Below are 15,356 nucleotides of genomic sequence, written 5' to 3' on the forward strand. Positions count from 1 at the left end.
GTATCGGCGGTGCGGTTAAAGTTCGACCACTACCACCAACCACCTATATCATGAATGCGGGCGAAAGAGCCAAAGAAAGCTATTCACCTTAAAATAACAACCATGACCCGCATTTCTACTCAATTTGTAATCAGTATCCATCTGCTAAACATACCGGTTTCGAAAGACTCAATTATTTTCTGCTGTATTTGCTCGCGGATAGTAGTTATATAGAACACTACAATAATTTGGTAGGCTTAATGTTGAGTGAATTCTGGGGTTGAACGTGCGAAAAGCCCGATTTGATTATGAGGTACGCCGTAGAGGGGGACACAGGATTATTTTCACCCCCAGAGGGTCTTGAACCTGCCCCCAATGCGCGGGACACAGACGTTTTTGCATTTTGCCCTCATCGGAATGCGGCCGCCTTAGCCGGGATTCGATCCCGCGACCTCGTGCTTAGCAGCGCAACACCATAGCCGCTAAGCCACCGCGACGAATAATCGGTAGGCTGTATCAGGGAGGGAGTCGCAGTGGGGTGCGTGAAACGCCTTCTACGTGCTGCTGAGGGTGTAAAGGCACTACCCGGGTACAGTGCGTACCTAAATAAACAAGTGACATTTGTTCGCGCATTACAAAGCTTCCATGCTTAAGTTATGATACAGCTAGTGGGGGCTGTATAGCCTAATCGTACAATCGTACTCGCTCCTTATTCGCAGTGGGCCCGCCGTGGTCAAAGACGGGGAGCGCGAATTGGCATCAACTCTGTCTTGCTGCCAGAGTCTCTCGACGCCATTCCTGGACCTTACGTGTCGAATGCGGAGGCGCCATAGTGGAGCAACCGTACAATTTCTGCAACGAGTTCCACACCTTTAAGCTGATGAGCACAGGTCTGAGTTTGATGGATTATACCTACGTCTGAGTGAGTTTTCTCAAATGCGACCGCTCTCGCGCGGATCGACAAACGTGCTGCCGAGCTATGCCTCTCTGAACATCGAGCGAAATGCTAAATTTAGCTCCGATTGCGTCATGCATGGCGCGACAACGGCGCCATCTGTGCACACGACGCATGAATGATCGAGTAACAGCGTTTTTTCCTTCTAAGGAAGAATACAGAAAGGAAGCCCGTGGATAGCTGCCGTTTGCAAGCATGTATGTCATAATAGTACAAGATGCTTACGTTATACACGCCGTATTAACAAGCGACACCTTGTGCTGACCGAAGTAGAAGAGGTTTCACGTCAAAAAATAAAAGAAAGAACAACAAAAACAAATTAAAGTATTTTTCCATAGGCAGACAAATTCTCAACTCATAAAAGGGGTAAACCGAAGGTGCCTGATGACGTTTATGACCCTCCAGTGCGGTCCCTCGGTGGCGCGCGTCCAATGACTTTTAATTTAGGAGTCTGCGAATATTGAACTTTCAATACAAGTGCAAAATGTTCGAATAGATGCCTCAATACTTCATTTCTTCGAATTTTAGCTTTATGGCCGAGTATATACGCATGGCTATACCGACTGCGACGCTCCTACCAGGGGAAATGGTTGTTCAAGGTGCACCATTTTCCATGTTACTGCTGTTAAACAAACTTGCTTAAAGAATACTTGACAACACCAGCAATATCTTCTAGCGAAGGATCCTTATTGACCGCAACAGCAATGTTTTGGCCCAAAGGGAGCACGCATACGAGTGATCTTGCGCAAAAGGCGCTTTTTTGACATCACAACTTGCGCGACATGCAGAATTCTAGACGACCTGGCAAATTGGTGATGATTGGTGTAAATGTTTTAAAGCAAAGGCATGCTATGCGAACCTTCTGTGTCAATTCCTGACCGTGGCTGCTGGGTGCTGCTGCTGCCTCGCCGAATAGTTCCAGCTAGAAAAAAATTGTTTATTTACGCGCCCGATAATGGGATCGAACATCGGTTTCCAAGCATATGTAGTACCCCGATGCTCTAGCCATTCGGCCTCAGTCGCGCTTATATGCTTCTGTCGGGCCAACGCCAGCTGTCTTTTTGAGATGATCGCCGCGTGTGTCACATTGCGTTGCATGAGTGCTCAGTTTTGTCGCCCATCGCAAAAGCAAAAAGAAATGTTGGGGTAAGCCCGCACCACCATGAAGGTATAACGGGCATTAAAAGCCGATCATAAAATAAATGAAAAGGGATTGTCAGTACCGACAACCAAGGGAAATTTAACAAAGCGCACCAATTAGAGTAAAAAAAAAAAGAAAAAGAAGAAAAGCCGGATTCGGAGCCTAAGTGCGTGATGACGGTAAAGTGGTTGATGAAATGAAGAAGAAAACCAGGATAAGCTCAGTGCAAAGGTACCAGGTATCGGGCTGCATTATCTTGTTACAATACAATTAAACGGCAGCGATCCGCTGCTATCACGACTCTGTCAATTTATTACAAGGTGATTATAGGGCGGAGCGAACTGCCTCAAGAGAAAACATCCGTATGATTCACCCAGGGGCCGTATTCTGTAACGGTTCGCTTTGGAACCGGTTCGGTCTGGCTGCTACGTCAAGGTGACGTCACTCGGAGAAAGAGTGGAATGTCGCGGCGCGAGGGAGACCAAAGAACGAGCGGTGTTCTGTCGCAAGGTCAAGTCATCATTTTTGTTTGTACTTTGGGGACGATAGAGTAATTGAAGGTTCTTGCTAGTTCGGTAGAAAAATATTGGTTTATGTACAACACGTGCACAATTAATTTCCAGTAATAATTGAGCTTCCGACGCAGACAGCTAGCGTTTTGATTTTATCTGCTTGCTTTAATTTTTGTCGCTAGGTGGTGCGCCATACATTAAGCAATCAAAGCAATTCTCTGTATGCAGGCCGCGGCTCTAATAGGATTTCGTTTAGCCGTGGCTGAGCTTCCTAGGGTGGACGATTGCGATGAGAGTTCCGTCCAAACATCCCACAACTTCGAGAATCTTGCCGCGGTCAAGGAAGCGTTCTTGACTGCGGCTTTCTCCTGCAGCGTGCAGAGAAATCTCACACCCCTTTTTCTTTTCCCTCTAACGTAATGACCCTAGTGACAGCGATAATGATGCGACTGACTGGTGGTTGCGACATCCTAATAGCTTCGACATTGCAGACGCATTACTAAAAACAACCCGTAACAACAACAACAACAACAACAACAACAACAACAACAACAACAACCGTAGCACGCACAGCACTTATTTCGCAGTGTCCACGCTACTAAATCTTGCAGTCCGCAATATTTTAGCTCGTCGCAAATCCATCGCATTCTGTTTTTGGGGCGTCTAAAATGCCTTCGGAACTTGCCTTCGCTCGTGTCGTACGCGTCGCGGCGCTGCCTCTGGTCACGTCGTCGTATTGGGCCAACGCTGGCCAGCAACACAACCACAGAAGCCTCTATCAGCGTCCCTCTCGTCGCGCCGGCCAGCGTGAGGCTAGCAAATGACCACGGTTGCCCTAGCAACCCTCAAGTTCATGCTCGCCACCGCGCGCGACCTTGGAGCGAACCACGTCTCCGCGGTTGCTCTCGTAGCAGACGACGGGTTCCTTTTCAGATGATTGACAACCTGTGTGGCGACAACACAATTTGTTGTCACGTCGACCACGGATGACGATAACGAAGCGCCGACCAATGGCGTCAGTGAGAGCGAACCGGTTCCAAAGTGAACCGTTACAGAATACGGCCCCAGGTGAGATGAATGCATTCTTGGCCCGCCATGAGGTAACCCTAAAGCAGCTGAATAGCCAGGACACGGGAAGGGCAGACAACGCAGTCCTTCCAGGACGCTGTACGTTGCGAGCAGGCTAATAGATTAGCATAGAGCAAAAAGGCGTTAGCCCGAAAATGAAGAAAGCAAGGATAGGGGAAGGAGACAATGAAAATGAAGTATGCAGTTAGAGCCATCTGGCACGGGCCAGACCACCCTGTGGTTGGCTTAATCAGTGCAAATGGCAGATAACAGACATGCGAAAGCAAAATGAAAGAAAATGAAAGTGATGAGAAAAGACAGGGTATAGGCCAGGAAGAGGAAAAGTCATTGAGAAGAGCAGGAAGAAAAAGAGGAATGAGCGTCAGTAGGCGTCAGGAAACGAAGAAGTGCTAGAAGTGAGCGTGACCGAGACTATAATTTGGTGTACCAGCTGCGAAAGCATAGCCCGCGTACGAGTCTTGTCAAGAAGTACCGGATAGTTGGCCGGTGAAATGTCAGTGATGTGTGAGACGTCACGCAATTGGGCAACAATGGGCACAGTGCGCGTACATGAGGTGAAATAATGCGTCTCATCCTCACACACCGCTCCACACGCCCACAGGTTTGTATCGCGCAGATTAAAACGGTGAAAGTATTATGGAAGGTGGCCGGGACCTGTAAAGAGGTGGCCGAGAAGCCGACTGGGATGACACCAGCGAGGTATATTGTGGACACTCCTCACCTTATATAAACTAGTGTGCTCGCCTTGCGCCTGCCAGTATTGGTGCCAATGGTTTTGCGCGATCCTATGAAACCACGTGCGGATGGACTTAATGGAAAGTCTAGTTTCTCGCAATTAACGCCCCATTAGTGCTCGTGGATGAGGCAGCCGTGTCGGTGAGTTCATTTCCCACCACGCCCCGATGTCCCGGAGCATCAAACAGGTGAACACGGAGCCCTTTTATCGCGTGAGAGTAGAGCATGAGCTTGATGGAGCGAATGCGTGCATCCGTTACTCGAAGGCGCGAAAGAGACAACACAATTTGCAGGGACAAGCAGTCGGTCTACAGATGCACGGCGACCATGCAGTGTAAGGTGTTCATCTAAGTGAGCGCCACAGCAAAGGCGATCACTTCGGCGCTATAAGCGCTAGTTGCGTTGACCACTTTAAACTTCTGTACACAGTGTAGGCGACCGCGGTGATGAAACGCGACAAAGGCCGCCCCCGCCGCCGCTGCGCTGGTAAAGGCGCCGTAAACGTTGTACGCGGGTATACACAGGATATCTGCCCGACCTGAGCGGGAATCAAACGCGTGAACAGGAAGCGGAACTTTTTTTACAGATGTGGTCACGCCACGGGTGGCAGGAGAAGTCAATCAGATTGAGAAACAAGATATCGGGACCGTAGTGGATGACTTGGCGAAGAGTGAAGAGCGAGAATTCCGCGGCTAGCCAGTCTAACTCCACGGTGAGAGGGGAGCAGTTGGACAAAATATGAAGCGCCGAAGTCCGCGTCGTGTGGTGTATGCGCCAGTCATCGCAATACAAAATGGAGCGCTGCGCCTGCGAACACACGAGAGGTGAGGTGCACATTCGGAAATGGGGGCCACCAGACGGGAGATGCATATGCAACTGCAAGCAGGAGGACCTGTCGATATTAGCGGCGGATTAGAGCGGTATCTCGGGTGTAATGCGAGCGAATAAAATTTAACAGACGAACAACCAACATCTCAGCTTTTGCTTTAATGCCAGGTAGTGTTTAATGCCAAGTAATTTTATATGATCTTTATGCTTAAGAAAAGCTCCATCCAGTTTAATGGACGGCCTCCGCTTGGATGTGCCAATGTGCCCGTTGTTCAAAAAATAAAAATAACGAAGAATAATTTTTGGTGCCTAATTTTTGACCTTGTTTTCCCGCGCCCAATTTGAAACCAACGCGAGGTGAGGTGAGTCGCAAAAATGAAATGGGAAAATTTATAACCATTTGATCAAGCGTGTCACGAAAGATTCGCGTCACAGAGATTTCTACATATGAGTTGAATCTCCACGATTTTTTTTCTTCGCTTAGCGTAGCGTATTCACTTTCAGTATTACATTTGAAGGTAATCAGTGAGAAAGTTAAGCGGATACCTAAGCGGATACCTATAGTGTTGATGGCGAAAAATTATGCCGTCATAACGCCTCAAATCTCATTGACCGTTAACTTGCGACATCGAAAGTTGTGCACTTGAAGAACTGTACCAATAGCGTTGCATGTTTGCATACATAAAGAAATCAACCTTTTTATCCTTTTTCGAGTTTTCTTAGGCACTCCTAATCTTCCTTTCCAGCTCTGAGAATACAGCGGAAAAATAGAGCGAAACATTATATTTAAGGCACGGGATTTCTCAATATTTGAATATTATTTAACATTTCACTGGTCGAAATCGCGCACTACAGTTATGACTGTTATATTGTGATCGAAATATAACACAGTGAACTTAAACGTGCTTTTATACCGCTATTTATACGCTGTCAAAAACAGGAAAGCGCTGTGTTGTGCAGCACAGTCATCACTAAGGTGTGTAATCAACAAATGCGACCGTGTTGACGTGAATAGTACGGCAAAAAAAAAAAAAGGTGCAAGCGGTGAAAGAAAACTGCAGTCACACAGGCGCAACTACTAATATTGCGTTGCTGTTTCTAAAGCGCCAGTCACATATCATGAAAAGTTTAATGCTGGCAAGCACAGATCGTTCTTTGCGCGCTGATGTTAAGCAGAGGACCGCGAAAGCCACAGACGCGAAAGAAACATTGCGCAGCATCGATCGGCCTGCGACACGTGGAGTGCGCGCACACATTGAAGTAAGCTTCTAAGAAGGGGGAAGAAACGGCACAGCAAGCTTAGCGAAGGAAATAAAATTAACGCGCCATCAAAGTTACGCTCCAATGCGTATAACGCGGCGCTCAGCGAACCAACAAAGTTCGCCACGCAGACGCAGCGCGTCCTACAAAGAGGAAGGAACGACGCGAGGTTTATTTCACGGCGTCGCGCAACCGACATTGCAGACAGTGGGAAACGGCGCGCGTCTTTGGTGGCGAGCGATTCGTGTCCTTGATTCCCTCACGTGCGGCGGCAGTTTTCAGATGCGGCGCGTGCTGGTTCATACGCGGATACGTCAATAAGAGCGGAAGGTAGTTGTTGGCACCATCAGGCATCACACGTACAACTTATGCCTGACGCCATGTCTGACCAATAGAGCCGAAGGAGCTCCGTTTTTGTGCATTAATGTTTTTTTTCTTGCGCGGGCGACGTCTGTCTGGAGCTTCTGCAGCTGGCGACAGGCCTGGGTTGTTGCCAAACGAGGGCAACGTTCTTATACCGGTATAAAAAGGTGCGCGGATCGCCGGTACACACCACTAGCTTCATTTGAGCTTTCTCATTCGGCTGTGCTCGTATCGTGAAGAGCCAGAGAGTCACCATGAAGGCGTTTCTGGTCTGTGTCCTGCTCGCCACGGTCGTCGCTGTGAGCTTTGCTCACCATCTGGAGCTCTGCAGTGAGTATACTGGGTGTGGTTATATAGAGTGTATGCGCGAAGGTGCGGATGGATCCTAGCCACGTGACTTGTCATTAGGGCTCAGTGTCTGATCGCTGCATGCTTTATAACGCGTTGGAAGATTACCTCGCTGCATACAAACATGCTGAAGTGTCCTTTTTTAATGACTGAGAAATCAGCTTCTTTGAAAGAACGTTCAGGTTGGTAATCTTTCGAAAGTGGGCCGGGGTATACTTACGCCGCTCAATTGTAAATCCAAAGGCCTGCTGTAGTGCTTATGAAAGTGAATGTCGTATTTCAAAAGAAACGCACTGTTGTACTGTTGAAGCCATTAGGCTCAGTGTTTCTTCATTCTAGTTTCTAATGGCTTGCCGCTCTCTACTTCACCTATTCTTGACCGCCTTCTTTGACCTGCCATACTTCCCGTGATGCATGATGAACTGCCATGGCTGACGTATAAAACGAGACTTGTAAAAGTGACGCGTGCTGTGTGCCGTTCAAATCAACGTGCCGGGTCCTGATAATTTTTTTATTGTCTACGTCCCGGACCACAGTGCATGTTTTTCTTCTGCGCAGAAAAACAAGACGAGCAGCTCAAGAATGAACTGCAGTGTATTGGGCTTCACATCTCTGCGGAGGTAAGAGCTTTATATATCGGTGATTGTGACTCGAGAGTGCGCTGGTGTGTTAGTTAGGCCTCGTTCCGTGTTCTGAGGCGTTAATTACGGTTCCTGAGCGTTCGGCGAGAGTTTAAGACAACGGAAAGGCATTGAAAAAATGGAGCACCGGGAAGGCACATGGCATAATGATGCTTCGCTGCAGGTTCTATAAATTATTAGCCTACAAGCGCTCACAGTAAGCTGTAAATAAGTGCCGAACCATCTCCTCTTCACAGCCCTCTCCTGTTCCTCTTTCTCCGCTTGTTTATTTACAGTCACAGTGCACACAGCGGCTGAACACGCCTCTTACAGCCGCGGTGTTCACTTCGACTTATTGCTGCTAGACTAGGCATACTTTCCTTTCTTTCCAAAGGCCTGAAAACATGATTCATTTAATATAAAACTAAGTGGGTGGCCTTTGTTCAATCTTTCTGTTTTTTTTCATTATCGCTTTCATTATCGCTTGAGCCATTGGCACATAGGCGCACGTGTGAAAGGATTATAATGTTGCACAAAATTGTACATGCTTCTTTCATTCTCGACGTACCTGTGACATTTGTTGGCTCCTCGGCACGTGTAACGCGAAGAGCCAATCCCTTGAATATTGTTCCCTTTCGAGCTCACTTAGATAGCTTCAAATTTTCTTTCTTGCCATTTACCATTGAATTGTGGAACACGCTACATACTAATCTCTGAGAATTGCCACTTGAGCGTTTTGTAGACGAAGTTCGTTTACATGTGACATGTTGATTGTATGTTATCTTGATGTACTTACCCACTCCTGCTATGTCTCACTTTTGAGACAGCAGTATTTGTAAATAAATAAATAAATAAATAAATAAATAAATAAATAAATAAATAAATAAATAGATAAATAAATAACTTAAGAGAAATATACTCATTTTGTTTCCAGTTTGCATAATGAGGTGCATTAGAAACATTCTTAATAGGATGCAAGAAAACCCTTTCCTAGGACGGCATTCTGGCAGAAAGTAGTTTCCTGCATCAGTGTTTCAAAACGTCAACCACGGTGTTGAATTCAATCGATTGGGGAACAGAAACGACACACCATTTCATGGCCTCTGTTCTCCCGTAGCATTTCTTACTGGCGATATTGCAAGGAAAGAAAAATCTCAGTAGCAAAAACTTCTGCCTGAGATTGATATAAAATGACTCCACATCTGCTGCTTTTTTTACGTGGAGGCGATTTACAAGACACTTCGAATCAAATGTTGTCCGAATTTCCGGATGCGACTGCACAATTGCGAGCAGTGAGGAGTATGCCTCTGTAAACGGACACATCTTACAAAGTAAGCTTGCAACAAGAACACAAGAAGGAACGAAAATGACAACAGCATTAAACGCCACAAAACACAACAAAACACTTTTCGTTGTTTCATGCGTCCATGTTTGCACACCTATATGTTTCAGTAACAGGAATCTATATACCAATTGGGTCAATTTTGCGTCGGTCAAAACGCACACATCTTGCACCAAGTCGGTCATTGTCAGTTTCGTAGATCCACTAAGGTAGTGTGCTTAGCAACTGTTAGCCCAAATTCGGTTTGGTTGTGTGCTGGTTTAGTTCGTTGCCACTGTTAGCCAGTGCCTTTTATTACGAGCCATTCTTGCGTACGAGCTGCTTTGTGTTCCAATTTGATATACATTGAATGAAGCGCGAGTAATTTTTGTGTCAAACTAATTCAGTTTAACTTTCCCTGGCCATATAATGCAGGCGAACCAAAGTTTTGACAAGGCGTTGAAGACTCTCGGCTGCCAGGACTGGAGCTGCGTGATCCGGAAGCTCTGCGTCGGAAACGACCTGGTGAGTTCTTGTTTCCTTTCTGGGAGCTTTTAATACACACGATATACACTCGTGCAGTAAGGTATAATTTACGTCTTCATGCGAACTCGCCAGTAAGGCGTCGACGTAATATAGTGCTGCAGTTTGTGGCCTACAACGTATAAAATATCATGTTCTTCGGGAGCGTTTCGAAGACGATCATAGAAGAGGACACTATTCGAAATATTATGAAAACGGCTATCACGACTATACCAAATACGGCATGCACGGGGGGGGAGGGTTCTGCACTTTTGCGAACACAAACTGGCCCGAGTACCGAGTAGCTGTGTTAACAGAATTTGTATTTCTCTTCTCATCAACAGCTTGTTCTGAATGCCGGATACTGAACTTAGCCATTTAGGTAATACAAACGTGGGAATCAGGAAAGCTTGAAACAAAAAGAGACTCTACATTATGTAACAGTGCAGCCTTATCACAATTGTGGCTCGCGTTAAGCAAAATTTAATGAATGTGGAGGCAAGGCATTTGAGTTGTGTTTCGGGACACTGCTGTAAAAGAAAGGCAGTAGAAATCCTGACCTTGCGCAGCAGAAATAATTGAAATAAATGATACTAGTGCCAGCTTTATTGTTTAGTATCAATAAATTTTGAATGACAATGAAATGATTACGTTCTTAATTTACTTCTATAATTGGTTAACAACAAAAGATAGTCGTGAAAATTTTTACTTTACATTAAATACAAAAACAGATACCACCGCATTTTGTAGTAAACAAAGGGGGGTAATAATGGAAAAAATGTGCGTAATACCTTGGAAAACTCATGAAATTTTCGTCTACTTTGCTTTAACAGGAAGCCGCCATGGCCAACCACTTCACGGTAAGTCAATCTGCCACAACGTGGACGTTATAATTGATGAAATCACTTGTTCTAACATCTTCTAAGGGGTGGTAGCCAGTGACAAGAGCGTCCCTGTATATTTACTACAGTTGCTTTCTTTGCCAGGAGTGATCCCTAATAAAGACGGAAATGGACTAAAATGGAAGTTAAAGTAAATGAAAAATAAAAAAAAAATATGTCTACTCTATTGACATTCCGTTTAAAATACTGCAATTTGAAATGAAAGTTATTTATGTTCGCCAGGCTAAACCCGCCTGTTGCTACAATTCACCACCACCACCACCACAAAGTTATTTACTTTCGGAAAGGCAACCGTGAAATTAATTTCCTGCAGCTGACGACTTATGGTTTCAGTTATGTAGAGGAGTCGCAGGCAACTTTATTGTGCTGAATGAGAATTCAAGCCATGAGAAAGATAAATGACGCTGTTGAAGGAAACGTGACAAAAAGGAAACATACGAAACTAAAACTTTGCCTGAATAGAGTGATTAGCTTCAACTATTTACTGAAGAAGGTAAGAAGTTGTGAAATAAATAAACTCAGAAAGATTAGCACTACGTGAAGCATGCCAAACATGTCAAGCTTCAAACATCAAACTTCAAATGTGAAGCTCAATTTAGGGAAGGCCCAAGAAAACGTACAGTGCGGCCTGCTGGAAAACCTTAAAATGAAATCAAGTTGCTTTAAGCAAGTATATAAAGATATGTAACTAACATTTTGCAAAGCTATACTCGAATCTCTTTACGAGCCGATATTGTGATTCACAACGGCATTAAAAAGTGGGAAATCTGAGAGGGTCGCAATAAGATACGGTGGCACCACCGGCGGAGGAGAGGTCACGTGAGCAGCGTGTGTAACAAGTACTGAATCGGCGGGCGCATTACGTCATGTAGGCATGATTCTCATTGGTGGAGAAGTCTGACAGTTTTGATCGTTTGTGTGTTTAATGATACTGCAATGCCACATAATCTTGCAAAAGTTTGTATTTGTTATGATTGTTATTTTTTGGAACGCTAGAGGAAGCCGGTTCCTTTCCCTTGAAATTTTGTTTTGAAAGCTGCATCTTGTGTAAGGAGGTGTGTGTGCCTTTTCGAGGTGCCTACTACTCCTCTGCTTCGAAGAAAAGAAGAAACGGAAAGAGAAAGTCAGCTTTGAGTAAAGCCGCAGCTTTCCCTGTAGTTCTTAGGTACACGCACCACCTTGCTGCCGATATGGCACAACGATAGGCGGGTCAGTAGGCAGGCATTCATCATGTGTACTATTTAGCGCAAGGGAAAAGGCGATACACGCTGGAAGTGGTTCTCGAAGTGCTTTTCCCGCAGTTGCGGGAATGCGTCCACGTGGAGAATGGCATATCCTCTCATTTTTCGCAGCCATCGGCGTCGGAGGGTCGGTCGGATTGCGGCTTCAGGGTCCTCTCGCAGATGCTCAAATCCGTTCCCCGTACTCAGCAATACGGCACATTCACTACAGCAGGCCCACTCGAACAGCAGACGGTGCACAGTTGTCTTTAAAACACGAAATCACCGTAATGACAAAAACAGTGATCGATTATTATGCGCAGCCAATACGTAAACTCAGAAACGGCGCGACAAAAGAAAAGTGGAGAAAACACCTTATCGCATGGTGAAATATATAATAAGCACCGAACCACATCGTCTAGCGTAATATAACCGAAAGAAAAGAAAGTACTACATATTCATTCGGAATCTATGTCCTCTCCAGCAATGAAATAGCGACTTTATCACTGAAAATACTGTGTTCGACTTACATAAAAAAAAAAGATGTATGGCGGCAGCTCTTCACACAACGTGCAAAAATGTTCGTAAATAAACAGGTTACTTCCAGATTTTATGCACCACAGTGGGTGCGTGAAAGGAAAACCACGAAACCACGTTCACATTATAAGGGAGTCATTCGAAAGAATAGCTTGATATAGATTCTCTGCGCGTGGGACAGCGGCACAGCACTCGTAAAAGGAGGATGTGTTTTGTCAAAACTTTGTACGTAAGGTCATTTTACACAGCTGGCAGACTACGATATCATAAATATGTGTATTAAAATATTAACTGTACACCCATTCAAACTCCCCTTTCCGCAAACTTGTATGTGTGGGAGCTAGAACTGTTGTTTATCTTGAACGAAGCTTCATGTGTACTACATCTGGATTCAAACGCACGAAGCAGTTCTAGCGATAATCGAGGTCGTAAGAGTTGACCGGGAACATGTTGTTATCGAAGGTGGCCGACCAAGGAGAAAAGGCGCTTCCGAACGAATCAGTTTATCATTTGGACCCTCTGCTGTAAGCTGGTTGCATTGCCACATCGTAATGTATAGTGTGTTGTAATGATTTGCATGTACAAGAGTGATTAAGGAATTCGTTATTTCACATATGTGGTTTTTAGGAGATGGAAACATGAGAATGAAGTACATTTAATCTCAGGAAGGGCGCAAATTAGAGGAAAAAATCTCTCTGCTGCTGTGAAATATTATTGCATGCGGGCTCAATTATAAACGTTACACATTGCTCCCCTGTTTATTTCTTTTTACAGAAGCCTCAGATCACCGAGATTCACAACGCTGCCACCACCTGCGATCCAGAGGCAGGGCACCACCACCACCACCACTGAATGTGGTCCACTCTAAATAAATTCAAGAACGGAGCCTTCGTTGGGCAGACAGTTCCTACAACTTCCAGAGGCATACCACCAAGGGACTGCAGGCAGCTTTATGTCTTGTATGGCAAATTTTTTTTACCTTGTCGCAATAAGGTCAAATAAAGACACCTTTGCGTGAAACCTTGCCGACTCTTCATAGGTGATTTGCTTAGGCATGGAACCGTGCACCTACTTGCATATCGGTGCTATCTTTTTCATGAATAATGCCCAACTATTGTGTGGCTTTGAGACCTTGCTTCCTAAGGATACGTATGAGTGTTCTTTTTCAAGTCGGAGACAAGGGATGCTGAATTAGAGCCAAAAGAGGAATCGAGATGCACTCAGAATTTGCTTTGGATTAGAAGCTATAGGCGACGTGTGACACGAGTCGTGTTTTGAGGAGATAATGCGACTAATTCAATTTTCGTATTCCGTTAGCTCTTCTTTAATCACGCGTGAACAAATAAGACGGTGTGAAACACACGACGCATCATTTTGTAATTTCGACAGTTCAGTGAGCGATTTATGCCTTAACGCCAACTATCTCAACAACTCCGCCTCCTTCTTTCTTTAAGATTAATGGTTTTATGGGACCTTACAGGGCTTTAGAAAATAGTTTTTGTTTAAAGGGTCGGCATACATCACTACCACGCTCGCAGAATATACGGGGGCACTCTTAACACAGTAAGTTTGTCAGTAACAACGTTCTTTCATTGACTGACCGCTTAATGGTATACCTAGCGCTACGTAGGCGCTGCTGTACAACATGGCTTTTTCGCAGCCTTCAGAATCACTCGAAATAATGAACCAGGAACGGAACTCGCTAAGCTGCCTTGTTCTTAGTCAAAAAGTTAATACGCTAAGATTAAGGTACAAAGTGGCAGCGCATTTAACTTACGGCGCCGTACGAGAGCGAGAAGGAAGCAAAGCTCGGATTAAACTACAAGAGATGAAAGAAGCGCGGTCAACTGACAGCATGATCGCAAATCATGCATCTGTAGTTGACGCTACATTTTTACGGCTAATCACTACTATTCGACGTCTTCCTTTTCTGGGCGTCTGCTACAGCGCCGACAAGTGCCACCGCGCTCGCCCGTACCGCCATCAAAGAATGGCAGTGGAAATGTCACGTATTCTTCTCACATATCTGCGATAGACAGGACTGATGGGCCCATGGTGGGTGACATATTTGGCGCAGAAAGAAACGCTCAGGCAAAGCTATTGCCGGCCAGGCTTGCCAGGCTAACCTCAATTGTAGCAACACCACCAATAATGCCTGCCTTTATGGGTAATGTCTTTATTTTGATACTACTTACGGAATAGAAAAAGAAAGAAAGCAGCTTAATAAATAGTTCGTATGGCCTCAAGGCAAAACGACCAGAACCCGTATGTTCATCGGCATGGTATATGAATGCGCTGCACATGGTTGCACCATCAACCAAAAAAGTTTACAGACCTTAGGATCTCAGAAAACCTTCAATTTCCGAGTAGGCTTTAACATTAGTCCGTAAAACCGAACATCACAATGTTGTTCGCATATAGCGGTAGGGGCTGTAAATGCGAATGCTGGGCTGCGTTGTGAGGCTGCGCAGATATTCAGCTTTTCCTCATATTTCACGTTCGGTAAAACTTTGTGGTTGACTGTACGTGCGGTTAAATGCCGCGAATAGGTTCAATATCAGCTCCCTCGGCAGCCGGTGCCGTCTAAGGTGCTGGTCGACGATGTCGTCGAGCGCCAACCGACGACGTTCCTGTCGCATAGGATACCTGTCGAGGGCACGGAGAGCTATGAAAGCAGCCCTCAGAGAGAAATGCGAGAAGAGGCCGTGGCTACCGACGCTCCCAAATTATGAGAGAAAAATTCACTACCTAACATCCGCACATGCATGTTTTGCTGCCTGTTACAGTTTGACGTCGTGTCAGCGTTCACCGCTTCTTATTGGCTTCTTCTAAGCAGATAAAATACGAAGATGCTTCACTCCAGGTCAAGAGTATGTTTAGTAGCTTTAAGCGGCCACATTAAAATTATTGGGTTTTACGTGCCAAAACCACGATCTGATTATGAGGCACGCCGTAGTGGGGGACTCCGGTTATTTTGAGCATCCCAGCGGTTGAGCGTCCCATCGGTTGAGCGTCCCATGAGAG

General features: G+C 45.4%; 1 protein-coding gene across 1 annotated transcript; it reads left to right on the forward strand.

Annotated features, from left to right (window-relative positions):
• Positions 1 to 6,757: 6,757 nt before the first annotated feature.
• Positions 6,758 to 13,346, forward strand: LOC135905466 (antimicrobial peptide microplusin-like). Its single transcript, XM_065436424.2, has 5 exons — positions 6,758 to 7,192; positions 7,769 to 7,830; positions 9,587 to 9,676; positions 10,507 to 10,533; positions 13,107 to 13,346. Exons 1-5 carry the CDS (start codon positions 7,117 to 7,119, stop codon positions 13,182 to 13,184), a joined length of 333 nt encoding a protein of 110 aa, XP_065292496.1. The 5' UTR covers positions 6,758 to 7,116; the 3' UTR covers positions 13,185 to 13,346.
• The last annotated feature ends 2,010 nt before the right edge of the window (positions 13,347 to 15,356 follow it).

The sequence above is a fragment of the Dermacentor albipictus genome, chromosome 1 (assembly GCF_038994185.2).
Source record: "Dermacentor albipictus isolate Rhodes 1998 colony chromosome 1, USDA_Dalb.pri_finalv2, whole genome shotgun sequence".
NCBI classification, from domain to species: Eukaryota; Metazoa; Arthropoda; class Arachnida; order Ixodida; family Ixodidae; genus Dermacentor; species Dermacentor albipictus.